Genomic DNA, 16,165 nt, shown 5'->3' on the forward strand with positions numbered 1-16,165 from the left:
AGCAACAGTCAGATTAAAGAGCAAGACCTGCTTTCAGTGCACTATTTTAAAACCTAGACTAAAAGACTACCTATACAGAAATTCAAGATGATCTAGATGCAATTTATCCTTACTTGATCTGTCCTTATGAGGAAACTGGTGGTAAGTGCACTGAAAACAACAGCATGAAATGGATGATCGAGGCTTCTGTCAGCAGATGGATCCTATTAAAATGGTAAAATAATATTCTCAGCTTTTTGAACAATGTATGCAAAGGAGTAGCTGGCTACAGACTAAGATGACAAGCTGTGTTTTCCCATCATATCCAGTGGCAAACAGCAGTGAAAAACAGACAACTAATTAGAATTTTCAAAAAATTAGAAGATAAGACCAAGTAATATAACCCATCTTCAGCTTTGGCACAACATAACAATCAAATACTTAGGATAAGGCTGAGGCACTAGTGAAGTATCTTGAGGCAAAAGCAACAAAACTACAATGAATATTGGGATGCAGCTAGGTTCCCATGATAAAATTCTAGCTGCTGTTATTTCTCTGTCACATAACTATCTTTAATAGAAGACACAATAAGCTGCAGATGCTGGAACCTGAAGCAACAAACTATCTGCTGGAGGAATTCAGCAGGTTGAACAACACCTTTGCTGGGGGGAGGAGAAGGGGAAATAACTGCTGACATTTCAGGCTGAAACCCTCATGCAGTTCCACAGAGCTCCTGCAACTGATTATAACTCTAATAGGATCTGGCTTAGCAACGAGGCCATCCAGTGACTGAACTCATGCCAACTGTCTAGAATTGTAAATGGAAAATATGCATTAAGCCTGAGAAAGATGGACACATATTTCAGTATGAAGAAGATCAGATTGCACAGACAGAGAGGAATTGATTGCGCAGTTGGCCAACAATTATTTAATCTTTTAATTTTGAAATAGACATTGAAGCAAATATTGAAAGGTATATGGTTATATTTATGTTATAGTTCCGATCCAGTGATCTTTGTCCAGCAAAATCTCCAAACGAATGCCTTATGGATCAATGCTGATTTTAAATTACAGAAGGATCAGTAAGACTCCTCTGGTTCTTGCTAGTGTAACATCTCTCAAGTTCAGCTCTTTACTTATATAATGTACTGTACCTCCAAGTGCTGAAGTGCAAATGGACTTCCATCTTGTATCAGATTTTCCATTATTTCTTCCACACTGTTGGTTTTAAACAGCCTGTAAAACAGAATGCATACACTTAGAAACCATTTTAAAAAATGGTAAATGACTTAATAGTACTGAGTAGACATGCTACATGGGCAATTATTTTATCACTACAAATAATCTTGGGAACTTGGCCAACTTGTAACCTTGCCAGCTATGAATCTGTGAATCACCCTGTAGTGTCAAAATCTCTGCACTAAGATCATAGAAAATTTCAAAAACAATAATAGCATGCATGAGTAGTTAACATAAAGCAAAAAAAAATCAAAAGAATCTGAAAATAATGTCTCCAGATGAGTACTTTATTACAGCAGAAGGAATAGGTTTTCTGATGGTAAATGCAAGGAATTTAAACATGCTGTTCTCTCAACATACCCAGAAATTAAATAACTATACTTAGACTCTGCCTGCTGAAGTTCAGACCATAAGGGTTTGGAAGTCAGAATGGTGTGTAACGAGAAGAAGAAAGCCCTTAAATCTGAGTGGAGTCATCAGGATGCCTTTCTTTTTTAGCAGGCTTTCTTATTTTTACAAGGCCAAGTTGCTAGCTCAACGCACAACCCAACACGGATGGAGAGCGTGCAAGGGAGCCAGCTGGATTCAAACTTAGGAGCCTTCGCTCCGAAGCCCGGCACTGATGCCACTATGCCACCAGCCAGCCAGAATGGTGTGTACTGTTTGAAAATTAACCCATGTTTATTCATGATTTTTTAAATACAAGACTGGTATGTTGTGGATCATTGGAATTACAGATACTTTTAATAATGTTTAAATTTGATCCACAGTCAGGCTGCACTAAGTACGGTGGATTCCAGTTAATTGGGACACAGCGAGATGAGTACGTTTTGGCCAAGTTAAGCGGCTGCCCGTATTAGCTGAGGTTTCTTGGAGATTGTTAGTAAGGTATAAAAAAGACAAACTATCGTTTAACTGAGTAACACATATTGTATTTCATTTAAATATATAATAAATTAGAACATGACCAATACCTCTACAGCACTATAAAACTGTGTAATAGCACCTAACAGTTTCTTTTGATTGACTGTAAGTGAACAACATCAACACAGGCACCTAGTGCAGGTAAAGGGCTGCCTTCATACAATGCTTTAGTTGATAACATTCTCTAAATCTTCATTTTCATTGTAACAATCAAGATGATTGTTGATACCTTCAAATTCTTCACAGTTCCTAACTTGCTGAAGTAATGAAATCATTTCATTTTCACTTCCAGCTGTTTCTGGCATCTCCAAGTCCCAATGTTTGAAACCATGGTGAGCAACCAGTTCTGAATTGCCTTTACTGATTTTTCTCACCAACTGTTAATGACAAAAATCACTGCTTTTTGAACATAAACACAAACAACTGACACTATTTAAAAACTGTTTGCTGTAAGCATGGTGTAGTGTCTAACAGCCATGCAAGTGCAGACAGCTGAAGATAGTTAGGAAGTTCGGCAACAGTCTCCTGCCCCAATTACGCAGCATAATGTCCTAAAAAAAAAGAGGAAATCCTAGCTATTTTCTCAATTAGTTTTTGGTCTTTAAGAGTTGTCCAAAGTAAATGGCAGCCCTGGTTAACTGATAGCCTAATTACCACAATACACAATATTCCACTGTGAATTGAGAATTTAGCTCTTACTTTTGATTACTTTTTAAAAAGATATCACAACCCAATTCTTAAAGAAACGTGATTGGTTTTTTACTCCCAAATTTGGCCTATTGATTGATTCTAATCACAGCCAGCTAATTCAGCAAAAATCAAGAAATAAACCCAGAATTTTCTAGATATCTCATGCTAACAATTCATGGCATCTTTATCATAATCAACCTATAGAAATCTTCCAATATGTCAATCATTTGAGCTCTGATTCAGGCCATTTTAACAGAATGTACAATAATCACTTTTGGAGATGGGAGTTGGGATGAAAGACAATTCCTATCTCCTCAGCAAAATAGCTTAGATAAATTTGTATATATAAATATGTTTCTTGCAGTATCAGTAAGACCTTTGACAAGGTTCCACACAGAAGGTTAGTTAGGAAGGTTCAATCATTAGGTATTAATATTGAAGTAGTAAAATGGATTCAACAGTGGCTGGATGGGAGATGCCTGAGAGTAGTGGTGGATAACTGTTTGTCAGGTTGGAGGCCGGTGACTAGTGGTGTGCCTCAGGGATCTGTACTGGGTCCAATGTTGTTTGTCATATACATTAATGATCTGGATAATGGGGTGGTAAATTGGATTAGTAAGTATGCAGATGATACTAAGATAGGTGGCATTGTGGATAATGAAGTAGGTTTTCAAAGCTTGCAGAGAGATTTAGGCCAGTTAGAAGAGTGGGCTGAAAGATGGCAGATGGAGTTTAGTGCTGATGTGTGAAGTGCTACATTTTGGTAGGACTGATCAAAATAGGACATACATGGTAAATGGTAGGGCATTGAGGAATGCAGTAGAACAGAGTGATCTAGAAATAATGTGCATAGTTCCCTGAAGGTGGAATCTCATGTAGATAGGGTGGTGAAGAAAGCTTTTGGTATGCTGGCCTTTATATATCAGAGCATTGAGTATAGGAGTTGGGATGTAATGTTAAAATTGTACAAGAAATTGGTAAGACCAAATTTGGAGTACTGTGTATAGTTCTGGTCAACGAATTATAGGAAAGATGTAAACAAAATAGAGAGAGTACCGAGAAGATTTACTAGAATGTTACCAGGGTTTCAGCACCTAAGTTACAGAGAAAGGTTGAACAAGTTAGGTCTTTATTCTTTGGAGCGTAGAAGGTTGAGGGGGGACTTGATAGAGGTATTTAAAATTATGAGGGGGGGTAGATAGAGTTGATGTGGATAGGCTTTTTCCATTGAGAGTAGAGGAGATTCAAACAAGAGGACATGAGTTGAGAGTTAGTGGGCAAAAGTTTAGGGGTAACATGAGGGGGAACTTCTTTACTCAGAGAGTGGTAGCTGTGTGGAACGAGCTTCCAGTAGAAGTGGTAGAGGCAGGTTTGATATTGTCATTTAAAGTAAAATTAGATAGGTATATGGACAGGAAAGGAATGGAGGGTTATGGGCTGAATGCAGGTCGGAGAGACTAGGTGAGAGTAAGCGTTCGGCACGGACTAGAAGGGCCAAGATGGCCTGTTTCCGTGCTGTAATTGTTTTATCGGGCTTGGGAGAGTTTACATTGCTTTATTTGTGATATTTACATTACATTGCACTGAGAATGAAACCATTTGCTAGGGGATGGAGAGGGTGTATGTAGTAAGAAGAGCTGACAAAAATGGAAAGGATAAACTCAATTTATCACTAACTCAGTAATGTAATTTTAAATCTATGTTTCTTAAATTATTGATCTGAACATTCACATGTAAAATCCATTTGTCAGTATTGAATATTAATATTTAGATGATGGCCAGAAGAAAGGATCTTGACCTGGAATGTCGACTGTCCATTACTTTCCACAGATGCTGCCTGATCTGCTGAGTTCCTCTATAATTTTGTTTTGAACTCCAAACTCCAGCATTTGGAGTTTCTTGTGTTTTCAGGACTACATTTATTAGGAAAGCAGTGCTTGCATAAAGCATTGAATGTACATATATAAAATGATTATTTTCACTAAATTGCTCATGCATTAACTGCTTAATATGCAGAAACTCAATTTACAGTTAACAGGCTCATTGAATTGTTGGAGTGATGTGAATAATACGTGTCAACTATGACATTTTCCTTTGTCTATACTAATGCTCCATCCCAGATAGTACAGTACCTATTAATCTTGTCCATGTGATCCACTAGGGTAAATTTATCATCAGCTTTGCACTGTTAGAAGAAAAAGGGAAAATAAACATCTCCACTTCTTTATCTTTCCATGGCTACACAACTGCTTTAAGTTGATTGTTAATTTAAGTTTGAAGTATCAGAAGATCAATTTACAATAATATCACAAATATTGCCATTTGCAGTACTGCTATTCTGCAGTTTTCTATGAAAAAGGAATAGCATACCACCAACTATTTATTTTAAATATAATACTTACATATATTGGCAATATTTTTTCCTAATTTACTTTAGACATACCACATCACTTGCATGGGGTTCTGGAAGATTGTCCTATTGAATCTGATAAAGGATGGTAGGGTGAAAGGAGGTAGGAGAGGTCCTTAATGAATACTTTGCTTTAGTATTCACCGGGGGAGAGACCTTGACAATTGTGAGGACAGTGTGAAACAGGCTGATATGCTAGAACATGTCAGCATTAAGAAAGAGGATTTACTGGAAAGTTTGAATAATATTAAGACAGATACATACTGGGGCTAGACGGGATATAATCCAGGTTAAATTCTTTGAGGAAGTGATGGAGGTAGATCAAACATGAAGGTAGAAAATAGTATTAACAGTAAGACTCTTGGTGGTGTGGAGGATCAGAGGAATCTTGGAGTCTGAGTCCACAGGACACTCAGAGCTGCTGCGCAGGTTGACTCTGTGGTTAAGAAAGCATACAGTGCATTGGCCTTCATCTACCATGGGATTGAGTGTAAGAGCCGAGAGGTAATGTTACAGCTATATAGGACCCTGGTCAGACCCCACTTGGAGTACTGTGCTCAGTTCTGGTCGCCTCACTACAGGAAGGATGTGGAAGCCATAGAAAGGGTGCAGAGGAGGTTTACAAGGATGCTTCCTGGATTGGGGAGCATGTCTTATGAGAATAGGTTGAGTGAACTGAAAGAGGTGTATAAGATGATGAGTGCCATTGATCGTGTGGATAGTCAGAGGCTTTTTCCCAGGGCTGAAATGGCTAGCACAAGAGGGCACAGGTTTAAGGTGCTTGGAAGCAGACACAGAGGAGGTCAGGGGTAAGTTTTTCTTTACACGGTGAGTGCATAGAATGGGGTGCAAGCAACGGTGGTGAAGTTGGATACGATAGGATCTTTTAAGAGACTCTTGGATAGGTACATGGAGCTTAGAAAAATAGAGGGCTATGGGTAACCTTAGGTAATTTCTAAAGTAAGTACATGTTCAGCACAATATTGTGGGCCAAAGGGCCTGTATTGTACTGTAGGTTTTCTATGTTTCTAGTGGATGTGGCGTATACGATTACTGTAAGTGACTGACAAGGATTCACATAGTAGATTCATTCAGCAGGCATGATTTCACAGTTAGCTTGCCCACACAAGGCACAAGGTGATAGTAGATGGAGCATATTTGCCTGGAGTTCAGTGACCAGTGTTGTTTGTCATGGATCTGTTCTGAGATCCCTGCTGTTTTTGAATTTTATAAATGAACTTGGATGAGGAAAATGCAAGGGTAAGCTAGTAAGCCTGCAGATGTCATGAAGGTAGAAGGTTTTGTGGATAGCGTAGGTTATTGTAGGTTATAAAAGGACATTGATAGGACGCAGAGCTGGACTCAGAAGTGACAGATGGAGTTCAATTCAGAAAAGTATGGAGTTTATCACCTTTGGATGGTCAATCCTGAAGTCAGAATAAAGGGTTAATGGCTGAATTCTTAGCAGTGGGGTGGAACAGATTATGGGGTCCACAACCACAGGTCTCTTAAACCTGCTATGCAAGTGTTGTTAAAAAAGATGTATGCTGTGTTGGCCTTCATTCATTGGGGGATTGAGCTCAAGAACCATGAGGTAATGTTGCAGTTCTATAGAATTCCGGTTAGATCACATCCAGAATATTATGTTCAGTTCTGGTTGCCTCATTATGAGAAGGATGTGGAAGCTTTAGAGAGGGTGCAGAGCAGATTTACCAGAATGCTGCCTAGATTAGAGAGCATGTCTTATCAGGATAGATTAAGCAGGCCAAGGCTATTCTTTTTGAACTAGAGGAGAATGAGGGGTGACTTGATAGAGGTGTACAAGATGATAAAGAGTGGTCAGCCTTAGACTATGTACTAAGGCTAATATCAGGGGGCATAATTTTAAGGTGATTAGAGGAAAGTATAGGGGTTAATCCGAGGTAGGTCTTCTACACAGAGAGTGGTGGGTCTCTGGAATGGACTTGTAGGAGTGGTGATGGAGGTCGGTACATGGGACATTTAAAAGACTCTTAGATAAGCACATGGAAGGAAAAGTGAAGGCTATGTGGGAGGTTAATCTTAGAGTAGGGTAAAAGGTCGACACAACATCATGGGCTGAAGGGCCTGTAATGTAATGTACTGTTTTATGTTCCATGTTTAAACACGTAATTTAACAGCATGGAAGCAACAAGTGAGGCTAATTCATGACATATACATAGATCACTGTACTGTACCTTGAAATGATATGAGTTTAACAGATCTGCAACATCTTTTTTTGAAGGCGACCTTAGAGATACCAAATCTTTCTCCAAAGCTGGAATCTTAAACGAAATTAAACATCAGTACATTATGAAATAAATGAAGATATATTTCAGATAATTGCTCATTTGTACAATATTAAAAGATTATGTAATTAATTTCACTTGAACTTCAAAATATAGTTCAAATTATATAACCTACTATGGCCTTAATTTGCAAAAGAGTCAGTTAATACTTCTTAAGCACGAGTGTAAAAATTCCTAAGAAATTTGATCAGTTCTGACCATTTATTGATTTGGAAAAGGAATTATAGAATGTGTTAAAGTCACATGTTCATAATGTATTAAACCAAACCAGATAGTTGTTTAACCATATAACCATTACAGCACGGAAACGGGCCATCTCAGCCCTTCTAGTCCGTGCCGACGCTTACACTCAACTAGTCCCACTGGCCCGCACTCAGCCCATAACCCTCCATTCCTTTCCTGTCCATATACCTATCCAATTTTACTTTAAATGACAATACCGAAACTGCCTCTACCACTTCTACTGGAAGCTCATTCCACACAGCTACCACTCTCTGAGTAAAGAAATTCCCCCTCGTGTTACCCTTAAACTTTTGCCCCCTAACTCTCAAATCATGTCCGCTTGTTTGAATCTCCCCTACTCTCAATGGAAAAAGCCAATCCACGTCAACTCAATCTATCCCCCTCATTATTTTAAATACCTCTATCAAGTCTCCCCTCAACCTTCTATGCTCCAAAGAATAAAGGCCTAACTCATTCAGCCTTTCCCTGTAACTTAGGTGCTGAAACCCAGGTAACATTCTAGTAAATCTTCTCTGTACTCTCTCTATTTTGTTGATATCTTTCCTATAATTCGGTGACCAGAACTGTACACAATACTCCAAATTCAGCCTTACCAATGCCTTGTACAATTTTAACATTACATCCCAACTCCCATACTCAATGCTCTGATTTATAAAGGCCAGCATACCAAAAGCTTTCTTCACCACTCTATCCACATGAGATTCCACTTTCAGGGAACTATGCACCATTATTCCTAGATCACTCTGTTCTACTACATTCTTCAATGCCCTACCATTTACCATGTATGTCCTATTTTGATTATTCCTACCAAAATGTAGAACCTCACACTTATTAGCATTAAACTCCATCTGCCATCGTTCAGCCCACTCTTCTAACTGGCCTAAATCTCTCTGCAAGCTTTGAAAACCTACTTCATTATCCACAACGCCACCTACGTTTGTATCATCTGCATACTTACTAATCCAATTTACCACCCCAACATCCAGATCATTAATGTATATGACAAAAAACATTGGACCCAATACAGATCCCTGAGGCACACCACTAGTCACCGGCCTCCAACCTGACAAACAGTTATCCACCACTACTCTCAGGCATCTCCCATCTAGCCACTGTTGAATCCATTTTACTACTTCAATATTAATACCTAACCATTGAACCTTCCTAACTAACCTTCCGTGCGGAACCTTGTCAAAGGCCTTACTGAAGTCCGTATAGACAACATCCACTGCTTTAACCTCGTCAACTTTCCTTGTAACTTCTTAAAAAAATTCAATAAGATTTGTCAAACAAGACCTTCCACACACAAATCCATGCAGACTATTCCTAATCAGACCGTCTATCCAGATAATTATATAGACCATCTCTAAGAATACTTTCCATTAGTTTACCCACCACTGACGTCAAACTGACAGGCCTATAATTGCTAGGTTTACTCTTAGAACCCTTTTTAAACAATGGAACCACATGAGCAATACACCAATCCTCCAGCACCATCCCTGTTTCTAATGACATTTGAAATATTTCTGTCAGAGCCCCAGCTATTTCTACACTAACTTCCCTCAAGGTCCTAGGGAATATCCTGTCAAGATCCGGAGATTTATCCACTTTTATATTCCTTAAAAGTGCCAGTACTTCCTCCTCTTTAATTGTCTAACTTCCCTACTTGTTTCCCTTACCTTACACAATTCAATACCCTTCTCCTTAGTGAATACCAAAGAAATTATTCAAAATCTCTCCCATCTCTTTCGGCTCCACACAAAGCTGTCCACTGATTCTCTAAGGGACCAATTTTATCCCTTACTAGCCTTTTGCTATTAATATAACTGTAGAAACCTTTGGATTTATTTTCACCTTACTTGCCAAAGCAACCTCGTATTTTCTTGTAGCTTTTCTAATTTCTTTCTTAAGATTCTTTTTACATCCTTTATATTCCTCGAGCACCTCATTTACCCAATGCTGCCTATATTTATTATAGACCTCCCTCTTCTTCCAAACCAAGTTTCCAATATCCCTTGAAAACATGGTGCTCTCAAACTTTTCACCTTTCCTTTCAACCTAACAGGAACACAAAGATTCTGTACTCTCAAAATTTCACCTTTAAATGACCTCCATTTTTCTATTACATCCTTCCCATGAAACAAATTGTCCCAATCCACTCCTCCTAAGTCCTTTCGCATCTCCTCAAAATTAGCCTTTCTCCAATCAAAGATCTCAACCCTGGGTCCAGTCCTATCCTTGTCCATAATTATACTGAAACTAATGGTACTGTGATCACTGGACTCAAAATGCTCCCGAACACATACGTCCATCACCTGACCTATCTCATTCCCTAATAGAAGATCCAACACTGCCTCTTCTGTAGTCGGTAACTCTAAGTATTGCTGTAAAAAACTATCCTGCACACATTTTACAAACTACAAACCATCCAACCCTTTTACAGAATGGGCTTCCCAGTCTATGCGTGGAAAATTAAAATCGCCCACAATCACAAACTTGTGCTTAGTACAAATATCTGCTATCTCCTTACAAATTTGCTCCTCCAATTCTTGCTCCCCATTAGGTGGTCAATAATACACCTCTATAAGTGTTACTACACCTTTCCCATTCCTCAGTTCCACCCAAATAGCCTCTCTTGATGAGCCCTCTAATCTATCCTGCCAAAGCACCGCAGTAATATTTTCTCGGACAAGCAATGCAACACCTCCTCCTCTTGCCCCTCTATCACACCTGAAGCAACGAAATCCAGGAATATTTAGTTGCCAATCACACCCCTCCTGCAACCATTTTTCACTAATAACTACAACATCATATTTCCAGGTATCAATCCATGCTCTAAGCTCATCCACCTTTCTTACAATGCTCCTAGCATTAAAATAGAAGCATTTAAGAAACTTTCCACCTCTTCCTCTCTGTTAATCCCTAACAATGCGATCAACTTTATTATCTTTTTCTTCCTTCTCCCCTACATCTTTGGTCTGAGCGCTCCCCTTCTCTATCACCTGCCTATCCTCCCTCACACATTGTCTATTAGCTTTCTCTATTTGGGAACTAACCTCCTCTCCCCTAGTCTCTTCAAATTGATTCTCACCTCCCACCTATTCTAGTTTAAAGTCTCCCCAGTAGCCTCAGCAAATCTCCCCGCCAGGATATTGGTCCCCCTGGGATTCAAGTGTAACCCGTCCTTTTTGTACAGGTCACAACTGCCCCAAAAGAAATCGCAATGATCCAGAAACTTGAATCCCTGCCCTTGGCTCCAATCCCTCAGCCACGCATTTATCCTCCACCTCATTCCATTCCTACTCTCACTGTTGCGTGGCACAGGCAGTAATCCTGAGATTACTACCTTTGTGGTCTTTCTCAACTGCCTTCCTAACTCCCTATATTCTCCTTTCAGGACCTCTTCCCTTTTCCAACCTATGTCATTGGTACCTATATGTACCACGACCTCTGGCTCCTCACCCTCCCACTTCAGGATATCAGGATAACTTCGCAATCAGAAACATTCCGAACCCTGGCACCAGGGAGGCAAACTGCCATCTGGGTCTCCCGATCGTGTCCACAGAATCGCCTATCTGACCCCCTAACTATTGAGTCCCCTATTACTGCTGCCTTCCTCTTCCTTTCCCTACCCTTCTGAGCTACAGGGCCGGACTCTGAACCAGAGGCACGGCCACTGTTGCTTTCCCCCAGGTAGGCTGTTCCCCCCCCCCCCCCCCCAACAGTACTCAAACAGAAGTATTTATTGTCAAGGGGTACAGCCACTGGGGTATCCTCTTGTACCTGACTCTTCCCCTTCCCCCTCCTAACCGTGACCCACCTGTCTGCCTCCCGTGGCCCGGTGTGACCACCTGCCTGTTACTCCTCTCTATCAACTCCTCACTCTCCCTGACCAGACAAAGGTCATCGAGCTGCAGCTCCAGTTCCCTAACAATACATTTGTCTCTTAAATTGCTGTTATGGTTCAGACATTGACCATTACCTGCCAGAATAAAATGAAAAATTAGTTTTTTAAACATTCAGGAAAAGTGCTCCACTTTATGAATCTGGTACAAAATCTCTGATTTAGCAGCACAAAATGTATCTAAGAGCTTTTTTATTTAAATCCCATGCATTTCTAATGTACTAATTTTCAAGAGGTGGATTCCGAGAAATCTGATTTAGTATTGGTAACAACCTGGCAAATGTCTGTATTTCTAACACAGCGTTTTAGCAGTTCAAGTATTGCATTGGGCTATTCAATAAATTCTGCAGAGAGATCTAATGGAAAAATATACTGCACATTGCCTTGTAATTCAATAGCAGAAAACAATCTGTACTAGTCTAGAAATTCTGCATTCCTTCAAAAACAACATTAAACCACGAGGGACAAATGCCAATACTTGTGGAGTCATCAATTTCAACGGATCATGTATAATAGATAATTTTTGAAAACTTAAGCATTAATTTTAGTTTGAGTTGTTTTTTTTTGAGGAGATAACTAAGAGGTTTGATGAGAGCAGGATGATAGATTTTGTTTATATGGACTTTAGTAAAGCATTTGACAAGGTCCCATATGATAGGCTGGCCCATAGTATTAAGATACATGGATCCAAGGCAAGCTGGCTAATTGGATCCAAAACTGACTTAGTGATAGGAGACAGAGACAGGTGGTGTCTGTGATATACGGATGTGAATGTAGAGTTATTATTGGTTAGTCTGCACAAGATAGCAAGAAAGGTTGTCTGAAGCAGGTTATACAGTAGATGGAAAGGTGGATAAAACATTGGCCAGTGAATTTAATTGCAACAAATACAAGGTGAAGTATTTTGGGAAGTCAAATTGGGGTGTGTCATACATAGTAAATGGTAAAGCATTGAGGGATATTAGGGTTGAACAGCTGGAGATGGGGTTGAAGACTGCAGATCCACTTTCAAGGTTGATAGGATGTTGAGGAAGGCATAAATATGCTTTCCTTCATAGGTAGGCTCACAGAGTAAAAAACCTTGCAACTTCACTCTCTTACCATATCCCCCTACCTGCCCATCTCGCCCCTTTGGTGCTCTTCTCCCTTCCCTTTCTTCCATAGTCTTCTGCCCTCTCCTTTTAAGATTCCCCTTTCTCCAGCCCTTTATCTCTTTCAGCAACTAACTTTCCAATTTATTTCATCCCTCCCCCTCTCCCGGTTTCAACTATTACCTGCCACCTTGTCCTTCTTCCCCTCTCCCCCAACTTCTTACTCTGTCTTCCCCCTTCCTTTCCAGTCCCGATAAAGGGTCTTGGCCCAGAACATTGACTGCTTACATTAGATGCTGTCTGGCCTGTTGAGTTCCTCCAGTATTTTCTGTGTGTTGCATCGTATGCAGTTCGGGTCACTACACTATAGAAAGCATGTAGTTGCACGAGAGAATGCAGAAGAGATTCATGAAGTTACCTAAATTGTAGGACTTCAGTTATGTGGGGTGATTGGTAAGGCTAAGGCTACCTTTCCTGATGCAAAGGAGGCTGAGGAGTGACCAGATAGACCTATAGTTAATTTTGGTTAATTGGTCCATCGTTTATTGGGGCAGCCACTTATTTTGGACAATTCTTAAAGAACAGAAAATAATTGAGAAAATAGCCAGGATTCCCATTGTTTATGTGGGATATTATGTCACTTAATTGGGACAACAGACTGTTGCCAAACAGTTTCTAACTAGCGCCAGTCTAATGAACTTGTGTGGCTGCAAGACACTACACCGTGACTGGAGAAAGCAGTTTTTAAATAGCATCAGCTGCATGTGTTTATGTTCAAAAAGCAGTAATTTCATCACTAATAGTTGGTGAGAAATAAGCAGAAAGACAGTCTAGGACAGGTTTACTCACTGCTCTTTCAAGCATTCAGGCTTGCAAATGCCAGAAATGACTGAGTGAAATGATTTCACTAGTTCAACAATTTATGAACTATGAAGAATTTGAAGGTATCAACAATCATCTTTAAAGTTGCAATGGAAGTGAAGATTTGTGGGGTGGAATTGTCAAAAGCATTGTATGTAGACAGTCCATTATCTGCACTAGGCATCCTCACTAATTTTTAATTAAACTCAATCCAAGGAACACGGCAGCATGTTGGTTTTCCATTATTCAAGAACGGGAATAGAGATAGCCCAGGAAATTATAGACCATTGAGTCTTACCTCAGTGATTGGTAAGTTGATGGAGAATATCCTGAAAGGCAGGATTTATGAACATTTGGAGAGGTATAATATTAGGAATAGTCAGCATGGCTTTGTCAAAGGCAGGTCCTGCCTTACGAGCCTGATTGAATTTTTTGAGGATGTAACTAAACACACTAATGAAGGAAGAGCAGTAGATGTGGTGTATATGGATTTCAACAAGGCATTTGATAAGGTACCCCATGCAAGGCTTACTGAGAACATAAAAAGGCATGGATCCAAGGGGACATTGCTTTGTGGATCCAGAACTGGCTTGCCCACAGAAGGCAAAGAGTGGTTGTAGATGGGTCATATTCTGCATGGAGTTTGGTCACCAGTGGAGTGCCTCAGAGAACTGTTCTGGGACCTTTACTCTTCGTGATTTTTATAAATGACCTGGATGAGGAAGTGGAGGGATGGGTTAGTAAGTTTGCTGATGACACAAAGGTTGGAGGTGTTGTGGATAGTGTGGAGGACAGTCAGAGGTTAGCAGCGGGATATTTGCAAAACTGGGCTGAGAAGTGGCAGATGGAGTTAACCCAGACAGGTGTGAAGTTGTTAATTTTAGTAGGTCAAATATGATGGCAGAATATAGTATCAATGGTAAGACTCTTGGCAGGGTGGAGGATCAGAGGTATCTTGGGGTCCAAGTCCATAGGAGGCTCAAAGCAGCTGCACAGGTTGACCTTGTGGTTAAGAAGGCGTATGGTGTATGGTGTATCAATCGTGGAACTGAATTTAGGAGCTGAGAGGTAATGTTGCAGCTATATAGGACCCCGGTCAGACCCTACTTGGAGTACTGTGCTCAGTTCTGGTCGCCTCACTACAGGAAGGATGTGGAAGCCATAGAAAGGGTGCAGAGGAGATTTATAAGGATGTTGCCTGGATTGGGAAGCATGGCTTATGAGGATAGGTTGAGTGAACTCGGCCTTTTCTCCTTGGAGTGATGGAGGATGACAGGTGACCTGATAGAGGTGTATAAAATAATGAGAGGCATTGATCGTGTGTATCGTCAGAGGCTCTTTCCCGGGCTGAAAAGGTTGCCACAAGAGGACACCAGGTTTAAGGTGCTGGAGAGTAGATACAGAGGAGAAGTCAGGGGTAAGTTTTTTTACTCAGAGAATGGTGAGTGCGTGGAATAGGCTGCTGGCAACAGCAGTGGAGGCAGATACGATAGGGTCTTTTAAGAGACTTTTGGGTAGGTACATTGAGCTTAGTAAAATAGAGGGCTCTAGGTAAGCCTAGTAATATCTAAGGTAGGGACATGTGCTGTAGGTTTTCTATGTTTCTCTGTATTTGACGATGACAGTGGAAAAGCCACTTTACAACACTGGGAGAGTTTCACTCTCTCGACCTCGGAAGTCCAGATCCAGTGGTACGAGTAGTTGTCACAAACTGGGGTCTTTCTTGGTTGCAGTGGATGACCGTTGGATCTCACTATTGGTCTCATCCCCACAGTCCACCAGAGCTGACTTCACATGCAAGGATAGGCATGTCCCTATTTTACCAGGGTATGAGGCCCAACGGATACACTCACCTGGTTTAGCCTGCCTGTCAAATCCGTGTACCAGGATGTGGTTGTATACAAACAGCTACTTGGAGCCACAGATGAGAGCTGAATATCCGGTGGGGACCAAAGGTGAGTGAGCTGCCCCTGAATGTACACAAGCCCCTTTACCAGAGGAGCTACCCCTCCCATAGCAGCGTACACTGGATGAATTCTTCCATCAGTAACAATTAGAAACTAATACAGTTTAATAGTATTATAGTAGCACTGGTAGTGTTCTAACTTGTCCTGTACTTCTTTTAAATACATAATTGGTTACTCAGCTAAACAGTATTTTATTTTTTTTATACCTTTTAATCTACTTCCATGAAACTTTGGCTAATTGGAACAGCCACTTAAATGGGCCAAAATGTACTGGTCCCAATGTGTCCCAATTGACCAGAATCCACTGTACATAAAATTATTAGAGACACCAAGTAGAAAGTCATAATTTTCTCTCCATGGTAGAGGTATCAATAACAATACGGCATGGGCTTCAAGTACGAGGTAGATGCTTTAAAGATGTGAGAGAACTTTGCCTCCAAACCCCAAAACCCCACACATCCACTAAACAAAGAGTAGGAAATATCTGGAAGAAGTGGTGGAATCAGATACATTCACGACGTTTATGATCC

At 40.4% G+C, this 16,165-nt stretch overlaps 1 protein-coding gene and 1 long non-coding RNA gene across 4 annotated transcripts in view; one reads left to right on the forward strand and one right to left on the reverse strand.

Moving 5' to 3' along the window:
• The window catches only part of LOC132392674 (uncharacterized), a 40,185-nt gene that overhangs the window by 21,512 nt on the left and 2,508 nt on the right, over positions 1-16,165 (forward strand). For both annotated transcript variants that reach the window (XR_009511618.1, XR_009511617.1), the window contains one exon: positions 1,717-1,870. This is a non-coding gene — a long non-coding RNA (uncharacterized LOC132392674). The remainder of the gene's footprint in view (positions 1-1,716; positions 1,871-16,165) is intronic.
• Positions 1-16,165, reverse strand: part of hibch (3-hydroxyisobutyryl-CoA hydrolase) — a 123,208-nt gene that overhangs the window by 15,030 nt on the left and 92,013 nt on the right. The window contains exons 9-12 of one of the 2 annotated variants that reach the window (XM_059966873.1): positions 7,459-7,545; positions 4,965-5,017; positions 1,134-1,215; positions 114-203 (exon numbers count right to left, since the gene is read on the reverse strand). In XM_059966873.1, the coding sequence (XP_059822856.1) occupies positions 114-203; positions 1,134-1,215; positions 4,965-5,017; positions 7,459-7,545 (312 nt within the window). The remainder of the gene's footprint in view (positions 1-113; positions 204-1,133; positions 1,216-4,964; positions 5,018-7,458; positions 7,546-16,165) is intronic. The other variant, XM_059966874.1, reaches the window with a different exon arrangement.

This window comes from Hypanus sabinus, chromosome 4 (assembly GCF_030144855.1).
Source record: "Hypanus sabinus isolate sHypSab1 chromosome 4, sHypSab1.hap1, whole genome shotgun sequence".
Lineage (NCBI taxonomy): Eukaryota > Metazoa > Chordata > Chondrichthyes > Myliobatiformes > Dasyatidae > Hypanus > Hypanus sabinus.